We start from the raw sequence: 19,980 nt of genomic DNA on the forward strand, positions 1-19,980 counted from the left end.
TCCAGTGACATTAGTGTCCTCATAAGTAGAGACACAGAGAGCCCGCTAGTGCTTGCACTTCCCCACTCTCTCTCTCCCTCTCCACAGAGGAAAGCCTGTATTAGGACACAGGGAGAAAGCAGCTATCTGCAAGCCAGGAAGAGAGCTCTCACCAGGAATCAAATCGGCCAGCACTTTGATCTTGGACTTCCAGTCTCCAGAACTGTGAGAAACAAATTTCTGTTGGTTAAGCCACCAGTCTGCGGTATTTTGTTATGGCAGCCCAAGCAGACTCATACGGGATCCTCCAGAGGCCCCGCACCAGGCACCCTCAATATCGGCAGCTCTAGAATTCCACACAATGCCCAGTTCTGCCCTGAAGCTGGGCCCAAGTTCAGAGGCATGGAGAACCGAGCTGTGAACCAGAGGAAAATCTCACAAAATCACAAGGATCCTCACTGTCTAAATCGCAAAATGTTTCATCCAAGATGGACCTAGACCCTTCGTTTCATATTTGCATTGACAACATCAGCCTTAATTGTTTAGTCACCAAGTTTTGAAGGACAAGAGTCACTGTAATTGATGACAAAGGATCAGTCCCACAGCAAAGCCGCTGCTGTCTCCTCTCCATCGAGTGCTAGGTCACAAAGGATGGCAGTGAGCAGGTATCACATGTGGTCTTACACCAATGAATTCATCAACAATGCCTTTATTTTGACACAAGGTAGTGAGGATGAAATCTCACATTACATGCCCCTTTTTCCAGACCTCCACTTTGACTAATACTTTCGGGTTCTCTAGTGTTAAAAGAGAAATCAAGTTTCAACTCATTTCCAAAATAGTTTTTACTCACTACTTACATTGATATTTCTTTTGCTACACAGCCAAAAAAATTCTGAAGTAATGTTATAGGTCAGGTTCAAGTTTCCTTTTCATTCAGTTCTAAATTATTTAAATAATTTTCAGGAAAGTTTTGGCTACTTTTTTTAACTACTAGAATGCAGTCCTTCTCAAATTAGAAATCATCTGGCCCAAGTCCTCGCGGGCAGGAAAAAATTCAGGGGGTTAGGAGTCCGACCTCTGAGATTGGAGAGTGGGCATCATCCCTCACGAGCTGTGTGGTGCTGTCTCAGGAAAGGTAATCTCGGTTTCATCAGCTATTACAACAGAGGCAGCAATAAGGAGGCTCTGCCTGACTCTATAGGCGTGTTGGGACACAGCGAGCCTCACATTCTTCCTTGGTATCAAACTGGTTGGCATTGCCCCCACAGCTGCCATACCAGAACTGTTGGCAAGCCCGCTCTTCCTTGTTATAGTACCATTTCAGGATGTAATCCTGGCACTCGCCTTCCATTGGATCCATAGAACAAGGACCTGGAAAAAAACATATGCAGAGAGAACTGAATTTCCTGCCCAAGCATGACAGGAAAGGAGCAATGGTTTGGAGCTACAGATCTGGGAATGAATCCCAGCCTCACCACTAACTAGCTGTGTGACCTTGAGCAAGTAACTTAACCTCTCTGAGCCTCAATTTCCTCAACCATAAAAGCAATATTTTTTAAAAAACCTACATCACAAGTTTGTTGTATGGTGTCACATAACATATGTGAAAGGTGGAATACAGTTCTAGCTATATTTTGCACAGTACCTGGCATATGGTGGATATACCACACAATGTATAAATGAGTGAGTAAATGAATGTGACTATAGCTTTCTAATACTGAGAACACTTCACTTGCTTATTATGCTTATTTCCCTCTTTTTTCAAACATCTCAATCCCTTGCCCAACCTCAAACCCATCCAGCCTTCTAAAAGCCTAAGCAAATCCAGCTTGTTTATTATTTACTGTAACCTGACATTGCCCAAGAAGTTAAGATATCCATTAAAAGAAAAACATCTTGTTCCTGGAAAATGAAAAATAGCATTGAGAATCAACAAGTTACAACAGAGCAAGATCTGGGATGCCTTGAATTTTAAATCAGACATTAATTTTCCCAGGTAGGTAACCTCTGATTTCTAGGGAGAACAGATTTCTTCGGGTACACTTTATGTCATAGAAAATATTCTTGTCTCAGGTCAGCCCGACAGCACAGAATAACATTATCCTCCAGGTAGTTTCCCCTGGGCCTTCCAAGCACCCACAAATAAAGAGGACAATGTCTCCAGAAAGCAAGAGTTAAAATTCATGGTCTGTTCCTAGGAAGCTGCCTACTAACCTCTCATTAGTATAATTAGCACAGACCAGTTTTCTTGAGGAGTGACCAAATGCACTGGACCCAAGAGAATGAGATACACTCTTAGCAGGGTGAAGAGTTATCATGGAAATTGTCCTATGCCTTGAACAGGCACATTGAAATTGGCCTGCTGCATGACTGACTCTGGAAGGTGTAAGATAGCAAAGGCCCAAGAGATGAAACCACAGCAAATGCTTCTTTCAAAAATGTGTCAGAGTCAACAGAAAAACATTCCAATGGTGAATTTTTGACTGTACTTTGTAGGTTCAACAAGTTGATTTGGGCCTCAGAAATCAGCTGGCACCAACCTCTACCATTACAAACTGATTCCAAACCGACAAGCCAAGGACTTGTTTACTCAGATCATTCAGTTTCCAAGTGACACTTTGTGACTTTTACCTTAAGAAGCTCCCCCCTTGCCTCTAGTCTGGCAGACAATCAGGGGCTGCTTCTCTAGATTATACTTCTAGAGCAGCACTGTCCAGAACTTTCTGCGATGAGGGAAATGTTCCATATCTGCACTGTTCAATACAGTAGCCACTGCCTATGTGGCTGCTGGGAATTTGAAATGTGGCTTTTGCAACCAGGGAACTGAATTTTTAGTTTTATTTAATTTCAAATTATTTAAATTTAAATAGCCAATGTGGATAGTGGTTGGTCAGCACGGCTATAGGTGAGTAAATCCTCAACGCCTTAAAATAATTATCTCCAAGGTATTCTTTGTAACCTAACTCTCAGGAAGCCTCAGAGTCTTAATTTTTCTCTTATCAGTATGATATGGCATTAGGGGGGCCAATAAGTTTTCACCCAAGCAATTATTGCTAGCCCCCAGTTTTATATTTGCATTATTTTTTACCATGAGAATTGACTTGTGCTTTCTTGGAAGAATCCTGCAGCAGCAATCAGTTTTACTCAAGCAAGTCCATGGAATCCAGGAATGAAGGAAAGAAAAGGGAGAGAGAAAGAAGAGAGTTGGATAGGAACGAAGGGCAGCTTCAATGAAACTGCAATTTTGCCTAGGCTGGTTCTGTCTCCTGGTATATATGTCTTAAAATGTAGCCCTACTTGGAGGAGAAAATCAAAAAATAGATCTGTGTGCTTTGGAGATAACACTGAAATTGAAAATATACCAAGATCAGCCTGGCTTCTGTGAAGAGAGATGACACTCATTGAATTCTGCACAAGTAGGTGCAATAAAAGGTTGCAGATGCTATGGCAGAATTCGGCTTAAGATACAGGGGGACAAAGGATACCATGAAAATTTAATACCACCCGGGGCCAGAAAGGACCCTAAGGAGAAGTGAAACTTGACCTGAGTAGTAAAAGATGAGTAGATGCCGTCCAGGTGGACACTGTGGAGAGAGAGGATGTAGACGGGCAGGTGAGGGTGAGCAATGGCATGGAGACTTGGAATAAATAACAGGGCATAAGGGGTGACTGCAAATAGCACATACGGTCTACGTAGGGAAGTGGCAGCCCGTAAGGCCCCAGAGGACCACTGCAGGGGTCTAATCGCAGAGGCCTGTGTGCCCTACCCCGGCACCTGGACGTCATCTTATAAACAATGCGGAACTATAGAAGAAGAGAAATGACATGACCAGATTTGCATTTTAGAAAAAATTAATTTGGTATTCAGAATGGAATTGGAAGGAGGACAAACTGGAAGAAATGAGAGCATAGAAAGTTCCGCAACTACATTCACATGAAAGCCAAGGTGTTAAGAGGGAAGATGTGGGGAAAGGGGATGGATCTGAGAGATGCTGAGGAGGAAGTCACGCCCCGATCTGGTCCCCAGTGGGAGGTGGGGGTGAGGAGAGGAGAATAACTAGAGTGGTGTTTGGGATTTGGCTTTCCATTCCAAAGTGGCATCCAGAGTGGCCTCAGAATGCCCTGGGAGAGGGACTGGCCAGAGCCGAGTTACAGAGTGGGTGGGGAACTTCGGGAACCTTTAGGCCTCGGGTTTTTGTCTGTGAATAGGATTGAATTAGATGACCAGCAAGCTCTCCTCCGTCTCTTTACCTTAACTTTGTGGGAAAAGATGCCTTAGAGCAGTGGTTCTCACTCTCGGCTGCTCATTGGAATCACTGGGTTTAAGTCCTACACCCAGAGATTCTGATTGAATGGGTCTGGGGTGAGGTCTGGGCACAGAGAATTTTTAAAGATTCCCAGGTGATTCTAATTTACAGCCAAGACTGAAAATCCCTGCCTTAGTAAGATTACCTGAGGATACTATATACTGAAAATATGATCATCAACAAGAGAAGTTCTCCTATGCTTAATTTTTAGCCAAAGGAGGTGAAATGTTACCGTCCCTGCTGGAATTGCCTATTCCCATGTCTGCCAGGTTATGTTTTTCCTTTGGACATGCATTTCCTAAGAGGCAGGACATAACACCAGCATCATAACAACTAAGTTGTATGCTTACTATGTGGGAAACACATGAATTATCAAGTTTTATTCTCAGAACAACACTATGAGGTAGGTATTTGCATTATCCCCACTTTACAGATCAGAAAACCAAGCCACAGAGAGATTAAACAATTTTCCCATGGCCACCCAGCTAGCAGCCCCAGATGGAGAACCCCTTAGGCACATTCAAAACCTCTGGGCAATTATCTCTCATTTAATCTAAGCAGGACTGACCGCATCACTCACTAGAATCTCTTCCAGCTATCTTTTCCCTGCCTTTTAAAAACTTCAGAGTCAAATCCTCCCAAATTTGTTTCCAATGTTTAGTGTTTTGTTTAATTTGTTGATCCCATGTAAGAGGTAACAGGGCATTTGCATTACTACATGTTGTAATGCAAAACTGATGTTTTAGATGGATCCAAAATGTTGCTTAAACTTGGTCAGAACTTATGTGGCCACTCATGCAGGAAGGAGCCTCTACAAGCCGGTGCATTTTCCCTCAAGGTCAGGAGTATGTTCCCCACTTCTGCAACAGATCATTGCTTCTTTGCAATGAAGCACAGACACTTCATAGGGTGTGCCTCCACAAAACTCCCAGAAATCGCCTCCACTCAGACCCAGTGTTACAGTCAGATGAAAGTTGCCTTCATATGTTTTCTTAAACTAATTTCTTTAGCTGCATACATGAAATTGTGCATTTGGAATGAAAGTGTATAAAAAGCCAAAATTTGCATGCTAACATAGTGCACAGGAATTTTGTGTGTGTGTGTGTGAGGAAGATCCGCCCTGAGCTAACATCCCTCGCCAATCCTCCTCTTTTTGCTGAGGGAGATTGGCCCTGGGCTAACATCTGTGCCCATCTTCCTCTACTTTATATGTGGGATGCCGCCACAGCATGGCTTGATAAGCGGTGTGTAGGTGCATGCCCAGGATCCAAACCTGCGAACCCCGGGCTGCCGATGCGGAGCACATGAACTTAACCACTATACCACTGGGCCAGCCACAGGAATTTTTTCAAATACAGATTTTAAAAAGTGAATTCAACCTAAAGAGCAAGAAGCAGGTTTGGTTTTACCATAGACAGTGCCTGAATTTCTTTCCTTTCCAGTTTCTTTTTGTTTTGCAGGCATTTTTTCCTCATTTTCTTCAGCAGCATATGCATTCTTTCCATAATTTTCAAGTACTTCTTGCTGAGCTATTGATGGCATCGTGGCTTTTATATTCTCCTCTAGGAAAAAGTCTATGGCTTCAAGTGCTTCCAAGTCATCAGCAGAGCCAGACATGCCAAACCGGCGCTTGGGAACCCTGTACAGAAACAACCCACGTCGAACTGCAGAACCGAACCCCAGGAGCTGGGAGCTCAAGTCCCAGTTGGTACTGCTGGGCTCAGTAAGATTTTGGTTCGGGCATTTCCTGATGCTTCGTTGTTGCATTAGCTATTTCCCTAGGTTTGCAGAGGTGTTTGGAGAAACGTCAGAACAATATGTTTAGCATTATCAATTTTACCTCCGGGACATGGGATTAGAGGATGGGGGGATGTGGTGGAATGGAAAATTTTCATTTTTTGCTTTTGTACACTTATGTGCTCTTTGCATTTTTTATATTGGTCCTGTATTACTCTTAATATTAAAAATAAGAAAAGAAAAATCAAACCATATCAGAGTTGTCAAACACAGGAGCATTTACCCCAGTGGTTTGGGTCAGGTCAAGGGCTGGCATTACCTATGACCTTTCTTTAGGGAGACAGTCTCCTGCAGGGGACAGAGCTGTGAGACAACCTCAGCTCTGCCTTCAGCCTACCTCTTGACAGGCATAATTCCTCGCCGCAGAGTGTCGCCTCGGCTGGAGCCTCCACATTCTTCAGTGAGCTCTGGGGGTGGGTACTGGTTTGTTCCACCTAAAAATAAAATTTAAAAAATCAAATAAAACCAAATAAAGCATAAAATAATACAAAACTTAAAAATAAAATAAAGACTGGGGCCGGCCTGGTGGCTCAGCGGTTAAGTGCTCATGCTCAGCTTCGGCGGCCTGGGGTTCACCAGTTCGGATCCCAGGCGCACACAGACACACCGCTTGTTAAGCCATGCTGTGGCGGTGTCCCATATAAAGTAGAGGAAGATGGGCACGGATGTTAGTCCAGGGCCAGTCTTCCTCAGCAAAAAGAGGAGGATTGGCATCAGATGTTAGCTCAGGGCCAATCTTCCTCACACACACACACACACACACACACACACACACACACAAAATAAATAAATAAATAAAATAAAGTAAGACAAAACATAAAAACAAAATATTATCCATTAAGACATAAAATTTGACATAAAATCAAATCAAATAAAGTAAAATATACAATAAAACAAAATAAAAAACAAAACAAAATAAAACATAAAAACCCAAAAAATTCACTGACATAAAATCAAAAAGATGTAAAATAAATTCATAATATAAAATAAAATCAAAACATAAAAGAATATAACAAAATATTAAATGCAACCTAACATCATGAAACATAAAAAATAAAGTAAAATGAAATTAAAACAGACTAAAAAGTGATTCCCTCAGCCTGCTTCTCCCTCAATGAACCACTAAGCCATGAGCCATCTATTACAATTCTCTCCTCCACCTTCTGCAAAGATAAGGAATCTAAAGTTCAGAGTGTTTCAGGCCTCTCTAGGGTCACACAGCTCACTACATAGCAGCAAAGCCAGGATGAGAACAAGTCGTTGATCTTTGTACCGAATTGGAGAGGCACAAATGCTGTTTCAGGACCTCTAAGATGTCCATCAGACTCCCTTTATTCCTTCAGGGATGAAGAGGCAGATGTCCCTCAAGGCTCCCAATGGGATGTCACACCCACTTATAAACTGAGAAACTAACATCTTCTAGCAAGGAGGGCGAGAAGGCCTCACATGTCACAACGAGGCACCCTGCATGCGTTGTTTTGGATTACGCACTGGTGGACAAAGGCCAAGACAAAGTCCTAGACATGTGACCAGGATAATACCCACGCCCCAATCCCAACAATCTCCATTATCACGCTAGGGATACAGATTTGGTATCGGCTGCCCCTGAATTTAGTTCAACTAGTTCTGATTGGAGGTGAAGATACTAGGACAGAGGCAGGGAAGAATTCCAGCCAGGATGCACTGTCACAGTGCCCCTCGATCTTCTCTGTTGGTTTCATCCACCTAATCTGAGGTGGGAGACCCTGGACTTCTGGCCTGTCTCCCTCACTTCCTGGCAAGTCTCTGAAGACCTCTGAAAATAAATGTCATATATTCTTGTTACTCGAAGTATGGTCCACGGACTGGCAGAATCAGCATCGCTTGGGAGCTTGTTAAAAATGCAGAATCTCAAGCCCCAACTCAGATCTACTGAATCAGAATCCACATTTTAACAAGATCCCCAGGAGATACATGCTCATGTTAAAATTTGAGAAGCACGGTTATATATACCCCCGGATTCTGGAGTCTGGATTCCTGGCTATAGTAATAACAATAACCATGCCCTATATGGTGCTTTCAAAGCCCCTCCATGTGCATATTTGAATATAGGCTTCACAAAAAAGGAGGAGACTGTAATTCTCATTTTGGTAAATGAGGAAATCAAAGGTTAGGTGGAAACCTGAGGCCTCCCAGCCACCAGATGAGAGGTTCCACACAAGAAACCAGCTCTCGACTTGGCAGTGCCAGGACAACGACAGCTCAAGCTTTACAAGAAAGGGGTGCTCTCTGGGGTCTCCCCAGAGGCTGCGGGGCTGCGCACCTCAGCAAGGGTGAAAGGGCAGTGGGCACCTACTCGCCCAAACGCCAGGCTCTGTAAGTTCCTCTCCCCACCCCACACACCGCATCTCCACTGCTCGGCGACTGCTCACTTTTTAGGAGGTTCAGGAAGGCCCGCGTGAATCCCCGGGCGTAGGCCACCTCCGGATCTGAGATTCCCTCTAGGCGCAGCAGGTGCTGCTCCGTGGGGAGGCTGGCCACGGGGGCCAGCTCGGCCAGCTCGCGGGTCCCCACGCCTGGGCCCAAGGCCAGCACAAACAGAGTGATGCCCCCGCACTTGGCCTCCAGGGACAGAGTCCTTAGCTTCTCCTGGTCCCAGCTGCTGGTCTCGCTGGCCACGATGGCAAAGAGGACCCGCGATCTCCTGGGCAGCGGGGCTGCCAAGAGCACCTTCTCCAGCGTCCACTCCAGGGCGTGTCCCAGGGCGGGGGCTCCCTGCAGGGGGCGGCCCAAGGCCTCGCGGACGTGCCTCTGCATCTGCGTCCGGCGGCCGTAGGAGGTCAGGTGGAAGCCCTCGAGCACAGGGGCGCGCTCCGCGCCCGGCAAGAAGCCCGGAGTCGTGTGTATCACCAGGGCTGCGCGCGCGCCGCTGGGGGACGTGCTCGGCTGCGCAGCCACCTCCAGGTCTTCGAGCGCGGCGTCCACTAGACTCAAGGCTGCGCGGTACACGTCGGCGCCGACGCCCTGGGAACTGTCCACCACGAACGCCACGTCCACGTCCACCGCCAGGGGCCCGGCCGTGCCCAGCCGGCACTCCGGGGCTGGTCGGCACTTGTCTGGGGAGGAAGCGAGAGGAGAGGCCAGAGTTAAACCACGCATCCCTTTCCTTTCTATGCAAACACTTTTCCACACACGCAAGAAGGAGAGCCGCTGCTGAGCGCTGTCTGCATTGTGTTGACAAGGCAAGCCGATGGGCACTCTATGTGCCCATTTTTCAGAAGAAAGAATTGAGACGATCTGATTGCACACAGTGTTTTTAACCACTAGGCTATATGGCTTCCTAATCTCTAGGTTCACAGACACTTGCCTGGTTCAATCCAGGCTCTGCCTCTTACTGGGTGAGTGACCTTGGGCAAATTAGCCTTCCCTGTGCCTCAGTTTCCTCCTCTGTCAGATGGAGATAATGATAATAATAGTATCTACCTTACCAGGTTGTTTGTGAGGTTTAAATAAAAAATGAGTTAATGTATGTAAGCGCTCGGAACAAGGCCTGGTGCATAGTAGGAGCTCAAGCTCAATCAACAGCAGCCGTGTTTACGCTTCTTCAGGAGAGAGAACTGAGGCCCAGAGAGACCACGTGTCACATGAGATGATGGATGGGAAAGCAGCTCATCAATTCTACATACTCTATGAATGGCACTGACTGTATTTGACCGGAGCAAGTTCTCAGAGCCAAATCTCATGGCAGTGTTAGATTTTAGTGTCGATCAACTAGAGGGAACAATTAAACCCCCTTTTGATTTCCCCTGTAGAACTCCGTCTGGCCATGGGTGACATGGGTATGGACAATGAGAGCCCTTCCCATTTGAGCACGCACGGGTTTCAGCACAAAGTTCTGTCTGGCACAGGCTGGTGTGGGGTGTGGGATATAGTGATGGAAGCTGGAGACAGAGACCTTGAATGACTTGCCAATATCCCGCTGGTGGTTAATGGCAGTTCCAGGCCTAGAACCCAGGACTCTTGACTCATAGTTCAGTGGCCTGCCCTTCACACTGTGGTGCCACTAAGGAAGGAACACAAGCCCAGCCAGCTACAGGAGCCTGGCAGGATAGGTAAGTAAGCAGAGCAGGCCCAGGGTAAGACGATAGGGAGGGGGAGGGACTGTGGGGCACTAGCAGACACCTGCCCCATCAAAAGCCGGCAGGCACAACTCAGCTCTGGCTGACTGTGGCCACAAAGGAATGCAGCGTCTGCGATTCTCAAGACTATTCTGACTTCTTAAGAAAATCTGGAAATCCGGACTTAATGAGAACTTCACAGATTCCCAGATTGCACATACAAAGCAAACACACATCTGCAGAGCAAATCTGGCCTGTGGCCACCAGTTAATTCATCCTGTTCTAAAGATATCAGTCTGATCAGAAATGCTGTCCAGGCTTACCATAGCAGAGAGTGCAGCGGGCCATGTGTCCCACATCCTGCTGGCTCTCCGTCTCCCAGATGAACAGGTGAAATCTGTTGGTTCCATCCATCTAACCCAAACAGATACATGAGTTTATCATTAGCTGAATTAAATTTCAGGCCATGTTTTTCATGCTTTTTCCAATTCAGATGAGAAAAACATTAATATGAGATTTAAAGAAGAGTATATATAATTATATATGTATATATAATTTGGCATTATGTTTTACAGTTATTTATAGTCATTTAGTTCTTTAGTTCTGATCTGGAGATTGGACTAGCATTGATGTGGGTATATGAGCTGTGGGTCTTCAGACTCCCAATGTGAATAAAACTCCACCAGTGTCATGTTGTGTTGGCTTGAGGGTAAGGGCATTGAGGGTTCAATCATTTATAAATTTCATAAACCTTTATTGATGGTCCACAGTACACACAATGCAGTGTGGTGGGAGTTAAACATGAACAGGCAGACCCTTCAAGGAGGTGGTCATATACCATTAGAATGGGAAGAGGTAGATACTATAAGGGAGGCCCCTCTAGAGTATTCCTGGTGTTCAGAGCTGGGACGTATCAAAACCAGAAAGCAAGAGTAAGGAGGAATCAGGGAAGGCTTTGTAGGGATGGCAAATCTGTTTATCTCCTTCACTGAACCTTTCCAATTATGATTAGTTTAATAACTGATATCAAGGCTTAAAAGCAAAATATTAATAATAACAGTAATAAATCCAGCAAGGTCCATGTGACAACTGGTTAGATAATCAACAAACCCATTCCATCTTCTTCCTAGGGCCACAAGTAGATTACATTTCCCACTCTCCCTTGCAGTTAATTGGGACCATATGACTGGGGTCTAGCCAGTGGCATGTGGGTGGAAGTGATATGTGCCATTTCCAGTGCCTAAACTAACTCCATTCCTCCTCAGCCCTCATCTGCCAGCCAGATGTAGAGGATCCAGAAAAAGGTTTTGAGGCCCTAGGGTATGATGTGGCCACTAATAGAAGGAGCCCAGGTCCTGAAATGGCTGCATGCAGCAAAACACTCCTCCCCTCCACACACATACCCAAGGACCCACATTCACTTGTGATAGATGGCAGAAGTAACACTTTATTGTGTTAAGCCACTGAGACTTGGGCATGAATGGCTTCAGAGTTAACCTTCCCTGACTGATACAGGGACTAATATAATTTGCAGGATTTTCACCTATTGATGAAATTAGGAATGCTTTCAGATTATTTCTCTCAGGTTGTGAGGTGTGGTTTGCAGAGAGGTGGATATCTAAGCTTAGTCATGTCCATCTCTGTCTGCTCTCTGTCGAAGCACGTAGGACAGGGCCCCATTGAGGGTCAGCTCCTCCTCCTTCATCCCTGTGGCCAGGACTAAGCAGACTCTAGACCCTCCTCTGGTAGCAAGATGCTGGGGCCATGAAAATGTCATGTTAGCCCTCAGGGAGAGAAATAGGCAAGGGTTACTTTGAAAAAGAATTTTCTGTAACATATACTCCTTACAGGGCTCATCACTCTTTCTGTTTGCAACTACAGTACATCCCAAACCTTGTCTCTCAGAGTGAGCTTACTTGAAGGAAAAACTCTTGTGGGGAAAGAAATATAAAGAGTTGAACTTTTGTTTACACTAATGTAACATACACAAAAAACACATGAAAACATTCCTAAGCCTCCTGAGAAGAAAGGCAAAACACATCCACTCTTGTTCTTCACATGGCTAAGGCAACCTTAAATTATGCTTTTTCCTGACTTAGAAATTCAAATCAACCAAGACTAATTAAACAGCTACTCCATGAAAGTCTTAACAAGCCATGTGGAGATGCAAAAACGACACAGCCACAGCTTCAAAGAGCATAAACCTACGCGGAAGGATAGACAAATAATTTTCAAGAAAGAAAGAGGTCCAATAATATGTTTTAGGAACACAGGAAGAAGAGATTCATTTCCAGGGGAAGGGATAGAGGGAACCCGATAAAGAGAATGGCCTCTGGCACTTTTGAGAGAAGGAGTAGGATATGTACCTGGCAAAGAAGCAGGGAAAGCATTACATGTGGAAGAACAGCATGTACAAAGGCCCAGAGGTAGAATTATCTATAGTGCTCTTCTCAATGCACCCCCTCTCCAGAGATTAGAGGATACTCTCTTCCCATGTGCAGCTACACAGCACATCTGAAACCCTGGAACTCCTTGCCAGGTGGAGGAGTTTGACTTGAAGCATGAGTGCAGATCTACCCCACATGGTCATCAGATCTGAGTATCGACCAAATAAAATGGACCTAATTAATCACCAAGGATTAGAGAGAACAGTGTAGGCACAGATATGACACATTGATAGCTTTACTGGAAATCACATGAGGCGATTTGAAAGGCTTCTGAAATCAGGATCCACGGCAATGTTCCAGGAGATATGGGGAGACTGGGATAAACTTGGGAGCATCAATCTTACCAGAGAGCTGTGGAGAAATGCTAGGTTAGCGTACATTCTTTTTAAATCACGGGAAACATGGATGAAGTGTGTTACAAAATGCAGAATTTGCATGAATTTTTAAGGTAATAGGAAATACTTGAAACAAATTCAAATATTCCCCTAAGTTTGTACAAAGGAATGGTTCATGGGAAAGGTTCTAGGCAGCACTAACGGATTAGGTGTCAGGAATCTGGGTCCTAGTCCTTGATCTGCCATAATTAGCTGAGTGACCTTGGACAAGCCTCTGGCCTCAGTTCTTCAGTGATAGAGTTTTAGGTAGGAGTCAATGCCACTCAGTTTTCTTTCTGTTTCAACACAGCCTGGCCCTGGGTTACTATCTCCTGTATTTGCCTCCTGTTCAGGACACTGTGTTACCCTTTCTACTCTGAACAGCTCAGAGGATGTAACTTTCCATCTGTTGTTCTGCTTATTGGAAAATTACCAAATTCAACTGAATTGGAATAGCTATAAAACTTGCGTCTTTTTTTAAAACTTTTCTTAGGAAGAATAATTTTGTGATCACGCCTAAAATTTTCACTGTTCTTGCAAAAAATACAATTGTGGGAACAAGTACACAAAACCACAGTGGAAGTCCACAGGGAACTATGAATCAGAGTAGATTCGTCTGTCCCTGGTTGTTATTAATTAACATTTAATTACTCTGACTGTGGACTTGCCAGCATGGTCCTACTCACTCAGAAAGTGGACAAGACAGTGCCTGAGAAAGCTCAAGCCGAGAGAGAGTGCGGGAGGGAATCTGGCATGAGCAGAGACCCCCGGGTTCAATTCAATGCTTCAGCTGCTGTGCTAAGCTGTCAGAGGCCAGGGGACAGTGTTCATTCCTGGGACCGAGTTGGCGGAGGCTCTTGGCCGGGACAGATGGGAGTAGAGGGGAAGGAAGCAAGTGCTGGGAGGAGGATTTGCCTTGGACAGAGGAAGAGCTCACTGGACCCTAAAGAGGGAGAGTTAGAAACCATCTGGCATCCAGTTGAGGTAAGGGCTTGGGGAACAAGGAGGGAAAACTGAAGAAAGTAGTGAAAGAAGGCAGAAGGAACGAGCAGTCATGCCCTCTGCGACTGACCCCAGGAGCTGGAGTCCAGTTTCAGCTGCTGCCAGTTGGCATGGTCCCACCAAGACTGCTGTGAAGCAGCTGACTCCTCCAACTTCCCAGTGAACATGAGGGGTTGGCGCTGGATTGAGGTCCCAGCAACCATTAGGGTCCGGCATTGGACTGAGGTGTCAGGTGGCAGAGTGGGACTTGGGAACCTGACATGTTGGAGTGCAAATTCCAGGACTATGTAGTTTAGAACAAGTTGTTCCATCTCTGACCTCCCCTTCCCTCGTCTGGGAAATGTAGATTATCATTATTAACCTGTAGGACAGTTATGAGGATCAGACCAACACTCCTCAAACTTGAATGTTCATACAAACCATCTGGGGATCTTGTCAAAAATGCAGAGCCTGGCTGATTAGATCAAGGGTGGAGCTTGAAATCTGGCATTTCTCACAAATCTGGGTGATGCCGATGCTGCTGGTCCCAGGACCACATTTTGAGTAGTGAGAAGTTAAGGTGTCAAGCATGAAAAGCACACAGTGTGGTGGTTGGAACTTCATAGGCCCTCACTAAATGGGAGCTATCCGATTTAATAAATAGTTACCAGGCAAAGGGGCACTCTTAAAGACCTCAAGAAGATGGTGATAGTAATGGCCTACATTCAGTATGCACATGGAAAGTGTCACATCTCCCTGTAGGCACTATCTCTTATAATTCTCACAACAAACCTATGAGTTTACCCCCATTTTACAGGTGAATAAATTGAGGCCCCACTGTCAAGTAACATGTCCAGATTACATAAGAGACAAAGCCAGAGTTTGAAGCCTCTTTGCCTAATTCCTTCCCTCAGTTGTTGATCCTGGCTCTAGAAGGGTAACAATCTAATGGAAAACAGCAGCCCACAAGGCCTCCGCAGTGGGTTGTCCATGGCCTCTGAAAGGGCCTGTCTGGGCAACCCAACACTTTCTTCAAAGAAAAAGAATGTCCTTCTGCAAGTTTTATGATTTTATACCAAAATTAAAAATTACCCAAAAAATCCCTTTGGCCTTCCTCTTAATGTTTTCATGTGATTTTTTTTTTCTTTTTATCTCCATGATAGCCAACATTTCATTCTTTGGAATTTTTTTTTTAAGAGCAATACACAGAAATAGAAATAGGGCCAGTTCATAGATTTATCTTATAGTATTGTCATAAAGATAAAATGAATTAATACATGGAAATAACTTAGAACTTCTAAACTCCCTTCTTTTCGTGTTTTTGACTTCTGAGTTCAAAACCTCATTGCTAATGGGAATTCCAAGCCTTTAGCAAGTTATTTGACTTTTCTTTGTCTCAGTTTTATCAACTGAAAAATGGGCCCATAATAATAGTTATCTCACAGGTTATTGTAAGGATTAGATGAATCAATAAGGGGGAGATCTTAGAACAGTGCCTGGATCAATATACGTGAGCTACTTTCCTAGGTATTGTTTCAAGGGAAGGTGTGCTAGACTTCTTATAAAGAAAAATGAAACCTGGCACACAAATTGCATTTTCCCTGTAATCCTCTGCTTTTTAACTTTAAAAAATGGGCAAATACATTCACAAAAATTAACTCAAAATGGATCAAAGACCTGAAGGTGAGACCTGAAACTATAAAACTCATAGAAGAAAATATAGGCAACAAAATAAAGGAATCTTTTCGGATGCCATGCCTACCCAGACTAGGGAAACTAAAGAAAAAATAAGCAAGTGGCACTTTACCAGATTAAAGAGCTTCTACAAGACAAATGAAACCAGGATCAAGATGTATAGACAACCCACCAGCTGGGAGAAAATATTTGCAAAACATATATCTGACAAGGGGTTAATCTCCATAATATATAAAGAACTCACACAACTGAACAACAAAAAAACAAACAACCCGATCAAAAAATGGGCAGAGGAAATGAACAGACACTTCTCCAGAAAAGATGTACAGATGGCCAATAGGCACATGAAAAGATGTTCAACATCACTAATCATCAAGGAAATGCAAATCAAAACAACACTAAGATATCACCTCACGCCCGTTAGAGTGGCTATAATCACCAAGACAAAAAACAACAAATGTTGGAGAGGACGTGGAGAAACAGGAACCCTCATACACAGCTGGTGGGAATGCAAATTGGTGCAGCCTCTATGGAAAATGGTATGGAGATTCCTCAAAGAATTAAAAATAGAAATACCCTATGATCCAGCTATCCCACTACTGGCAATCTATCCAACGAACCTGAAATCAACAATCCAAAGAGGCTTATGCGCCCCTATGTTCATTGCAGCATTATTCACTATAGCCAAGAAGTGGAAGCAACCCAAGTGTCCCTCAACTGATGATTGGATCAAGAAAATGTGGTATATATATACAATGGAATACTACTCAGCCACGAAAAAAGACAAAATCGTCCCATTTGCAACAACATGGATGGACCTGGAGGGTATTATGTTAAGTGAAATAAGCCAGAAAGAGAAAGACAAACACTGTATGATCTCACTCATATGTGGAATATAAACCAACACACAGACAGAGACAACTGTATTGTGGTTACCAGGGGCAATGGGGGTGGGGGGTGGGCACAAGGGGTGAAGGGAGACATATATGGTGATCGACAAACAAAAACGTACAACCAAAAATTTCACAATATTGTAAACTATTAAGACATCAATTAAAAAAATGGGCAAATAAAGTCTTACATTTTGAGACACAAGGCAATTGGACAGTTCTTAACAATGGGGTTAGGCACAAATAGTCCAAATGCTATAATACTGTTTTAATTAGGGCTGATATGACTCAATGGATGGTGTAAAAAATCTTTTCAATATGCCCCACAGCCCCCGAGCATGTTTAAATGGACTGAGAAGTTAGGGCATCTGTTTATATAATTGTTTCAAATTGAACAACCATTATTTTTCCAGAAGAAGCACATGGGTGTTGTTCTGAAAATAAAATAACATAGAGGTGAAAGCCAAAAGCCCCACAGATAGTCAAAGAGAGCCCTCAGGCAGGTAATTCAGAAGGATCATTGCAGGGTACTCCCACTCTCCTGACTGGATTCCCCTCAGGACACAGCACAGAGTAGGGGAGGCTAAGGGCTGCAATATAGCCAGCTGTGAAGAAATGATTTTCTGAAAGGCCCTGAGGAGAGAGTTGTCGTTTTTATGGTTTTTCTCCTTGCCATTGTCACCAGAAATGAGGTCATTCATTACATTTGATCTGGCTAGCACCATTTAATATCCTTTCTACATTGTTAAATGTAAGGAACAGAGTCATCTCCCAGCATCCTGGGGCAAGAATATGTCCAAGAAATAGAGAGGAGAGCAGATAGAAACGACAGAACTGAGGTCCAAGTATATTTAAGCTGGTAAGTTCTTTTCACATACCATTACATCCTTTCACTCGGAACCTAAAGCAACTTAGAGAGCAAGAACATCTTGACAAAGGATCATCTCTATGTTAGATCACTGTCTGCCCAGGATCGCCTCTCAGAGAGCAGCACTGATGAGCATTTGGGACGATGTCACTGTACCCTGAGTATCACTCTCCAAATCTGAGGGAAACGCCCTTTTGAAAATAGATAATTACACCTGGAAGGGAGCCTAGATAACATCTACTTGTGACCCTGTCTCCCTTTTAGAGCTGAGCAAAATGAGACTCAGAAAGATGAAGAGACTTTTGCAAAGACACCTCATTATTCATAAAAGAGCCAAAGACAAAAGTTACATCTCTAATTTAAACTTATTCGTTAACACCCTGCCTTTATTAATCCATTCGGGAAGTTATTGAGAGGTGCCCTCTCACCAACCCATCCCTGTCTGACATCCTGCTAGGCAAGAGGAATGGAACAGTGAACAAGGCACTCACCCACTCCATCTTAACTTTGTTTCTCAAAACCCAAGATATTTAGTGCATCGTTCCCAACTGTTGGCAAGCTGTCGCAATTTTACCTATGGATTCTTAGAAGCATATTCACAGCTGTGTCAACATAATCTCTCACCTACCATTTCTGCTGCACACTCAACCTTAAGGGAAAATTAAATGGTCTAGCACAGCTAAATTAATTAGCTACTAGGTTGAAACATATGACATTTCCATTTTTGCCAGTCAAAAACAGTTGAATATCGGCAATGTCACATGGCTCAACTGAACGTTCATAAGCATCCTGGAATCTCTTAAATAGACAGTGGCCCTTCATTTTGATAAATCATCCCAGATATTCCATGAGAATGTGTTACATGAGTTTCAGTTAGAAAAATCAAGTCTAGAGAAATTGTGATACACACACTCGAATACTTCAGAACAGCAGTAAAAAAGAACAAGTTACCCACGTACACAACGTGGTTGAACAAGAACAGACACTATGTGGAGTGAAAGAAGCCAGGCACAAAAGAGTACATGCTGTAGGATTTAATTTACATGAAGGTCCAGGACAGACCAAATGATTTGATCGTGCTAGAAGCCAGAAGAGCAGTTTGGTTTGGGAAGGGACATGAGGAAAGTTTATAGGATGATGAAAGTGCTCAATATCTGGAACCATGTCTTGGTCACAGGGGTTTAAACACATATAAAAATCCATCCAGCTGTACACTTAAAATCAGTGAACTGCCCCCACTTTGTTATATGGGTATGTATTTTGTACCCCAAGTTAAAAAAAAAAAAAGAAAGAAAATTACATTCAATGGACCATCGTGATACAGTTTAACATAGTGGTTAAGCATAGGCTTTGAAGGCAGAGAATATCAGTCTGCCACTAACTAAATATTTGACTTTCAGGGTACACTTAACTTTTCTAAACCTCCGTTTTCTTGTCTCTGAAGTGGAGAGTGTCATACAACGACACATACCTCATACAGTCTGGGGATGATTAAATAAGATAATGTTTATGAGGCACATAGCACAGAATAAGTGCTCAAGAATGGCCAGTCAGTACTAGTAGTAGCACTGGTGGTAGAGTCCGTAATGAGACACACAACCCCTCGTGCATACATATAAATTTCTGGGGAACTCTTCCCCTGAACAGCTCATTCCTCACGTGGTCCCCGGTGGAGAGTTAAGAACCAGGTACTAACCCCCGTGCCCCTGCCCCACCAGCGGTTCCCCCACATACCAGCAGGGCGTCTGGGAGGTTGTGCTCGTCTGTGAAGGTGATGACTGCAGGGATGATGTCCAGCGCACTCAGCTCCAGCGTCGCGGTCCTGATGGAGACAGCATCATAGGCCCAGCCCGCCTGGAAGAACACAGCCACCTTCCTCGTGAGCAGGCCAGAGCGCACACGTTTGAATACATGTCTCGCCACAAACCTCATGGCATCCCCAAGGTTCCTGCTGCCAGATGACCCTTCCAGGGGGATTTTCCTGACTGCCTGCAGGAGCGCAGGCTTCTCCTTATAGTCTGAGAAGCGAATCAGGTAATCTGTTTTGGTGTTATATGAAACGATGGCCACTCGGGCACCCGTTGGGCAGTTACTCTCACTTATTTCCATCTTCATCAACAGAGATAATAAAATGTCTTTCATCCTCTCAAAATCCAACCCGGAGACGTCATTTGACATGTCCAAGGCAAAGACCACTTCGGTCGGGAACACTGGGCATTTGGAAACACCTTGACACAGTGGATACACAGATTTAAGACTTTCTGTAATGCCTCTAAACAGGTGAAGATTTGAGTGAATAAGAAGAAATATTACTTACCTGTTGAACAAGCTGGACAGGAAATGATTTTGGAGGGAAAAGAAGACATTGTTAGTTTACATGGGCAGTGCCATGTTTTCCACGTGAGTGCTTCAGTATGAAAAACCACCCCCTCTGAGAAATTTGAGCAGTGGCCTTCTCCGACTCCTGCCTGAGCATGGCAGAGACCTCTGCTCGCTCGCCAATATCCATTCTCCCATTTTGCTGTAGTAATAGAACCCCAAT

The 19,980-nt window shown here is 44.2% G+C and overlaps 1 protein-coding gene across 1 annotated transcript in view; it reads right to left on the reverse strand.

Annotated features, from left to right (window-relative positions):
- Positions 1-1,099: 1,099 nt before the first annotated feature.
- Positions 1,100-19,980, reverse strand: part of LOC101394604 (collagen alpha-4(VI) chain-like) — an 88,354-nt gene continuing 69,473 nt past the window's right edge. The window contains exons 31-37 of the mRNA XM_087430575.1: positions 19,756-19,767; positions 19,173-19,666; positions 10,507-10,597; positions 8,498-9,181; positions 6,424-6,520; positions 5,699-5,928; positions 1,100-1,353 (exon numbers count right to left, since the gene is read on the reverse strand). Coding sequence (XP_087286701.1) covers positions 1,178-1,353; positions 5,699-5,928; positions 6,424-6,520; positions 8,498-9,181; positions 10,507-10,597; positions 19,173-19,666; positions 19,756-19,767 — 1,784 coding nt within the window. The 3' untranslated portion in view covers positions 1,100-1,177. The remainder of the gene's footprint in view (positions 1,354-5,698; positions 5,929-6,423; positions 6,521-8,497; positions 9,182-10,506; positions 10,598-19,172; positions 19,667-19,755; positions 19,768-19,980) is intronic.

The sequence above is a fragment of the Ceratotherium simum genome, chromosome 5 (genome assembly GCF_057802395.1).
Source record: "Ceratotherium simum simum isolate JZ-2026a chromosome 5, ASM5780239v1, whole genome shotgun sequence".
NCBI lineage: Eukaryota > Metazoa > Chordata > Mammalia > Perissodactyla > Rhinocerotidae > Ceratotherium > Ceratotherium simum.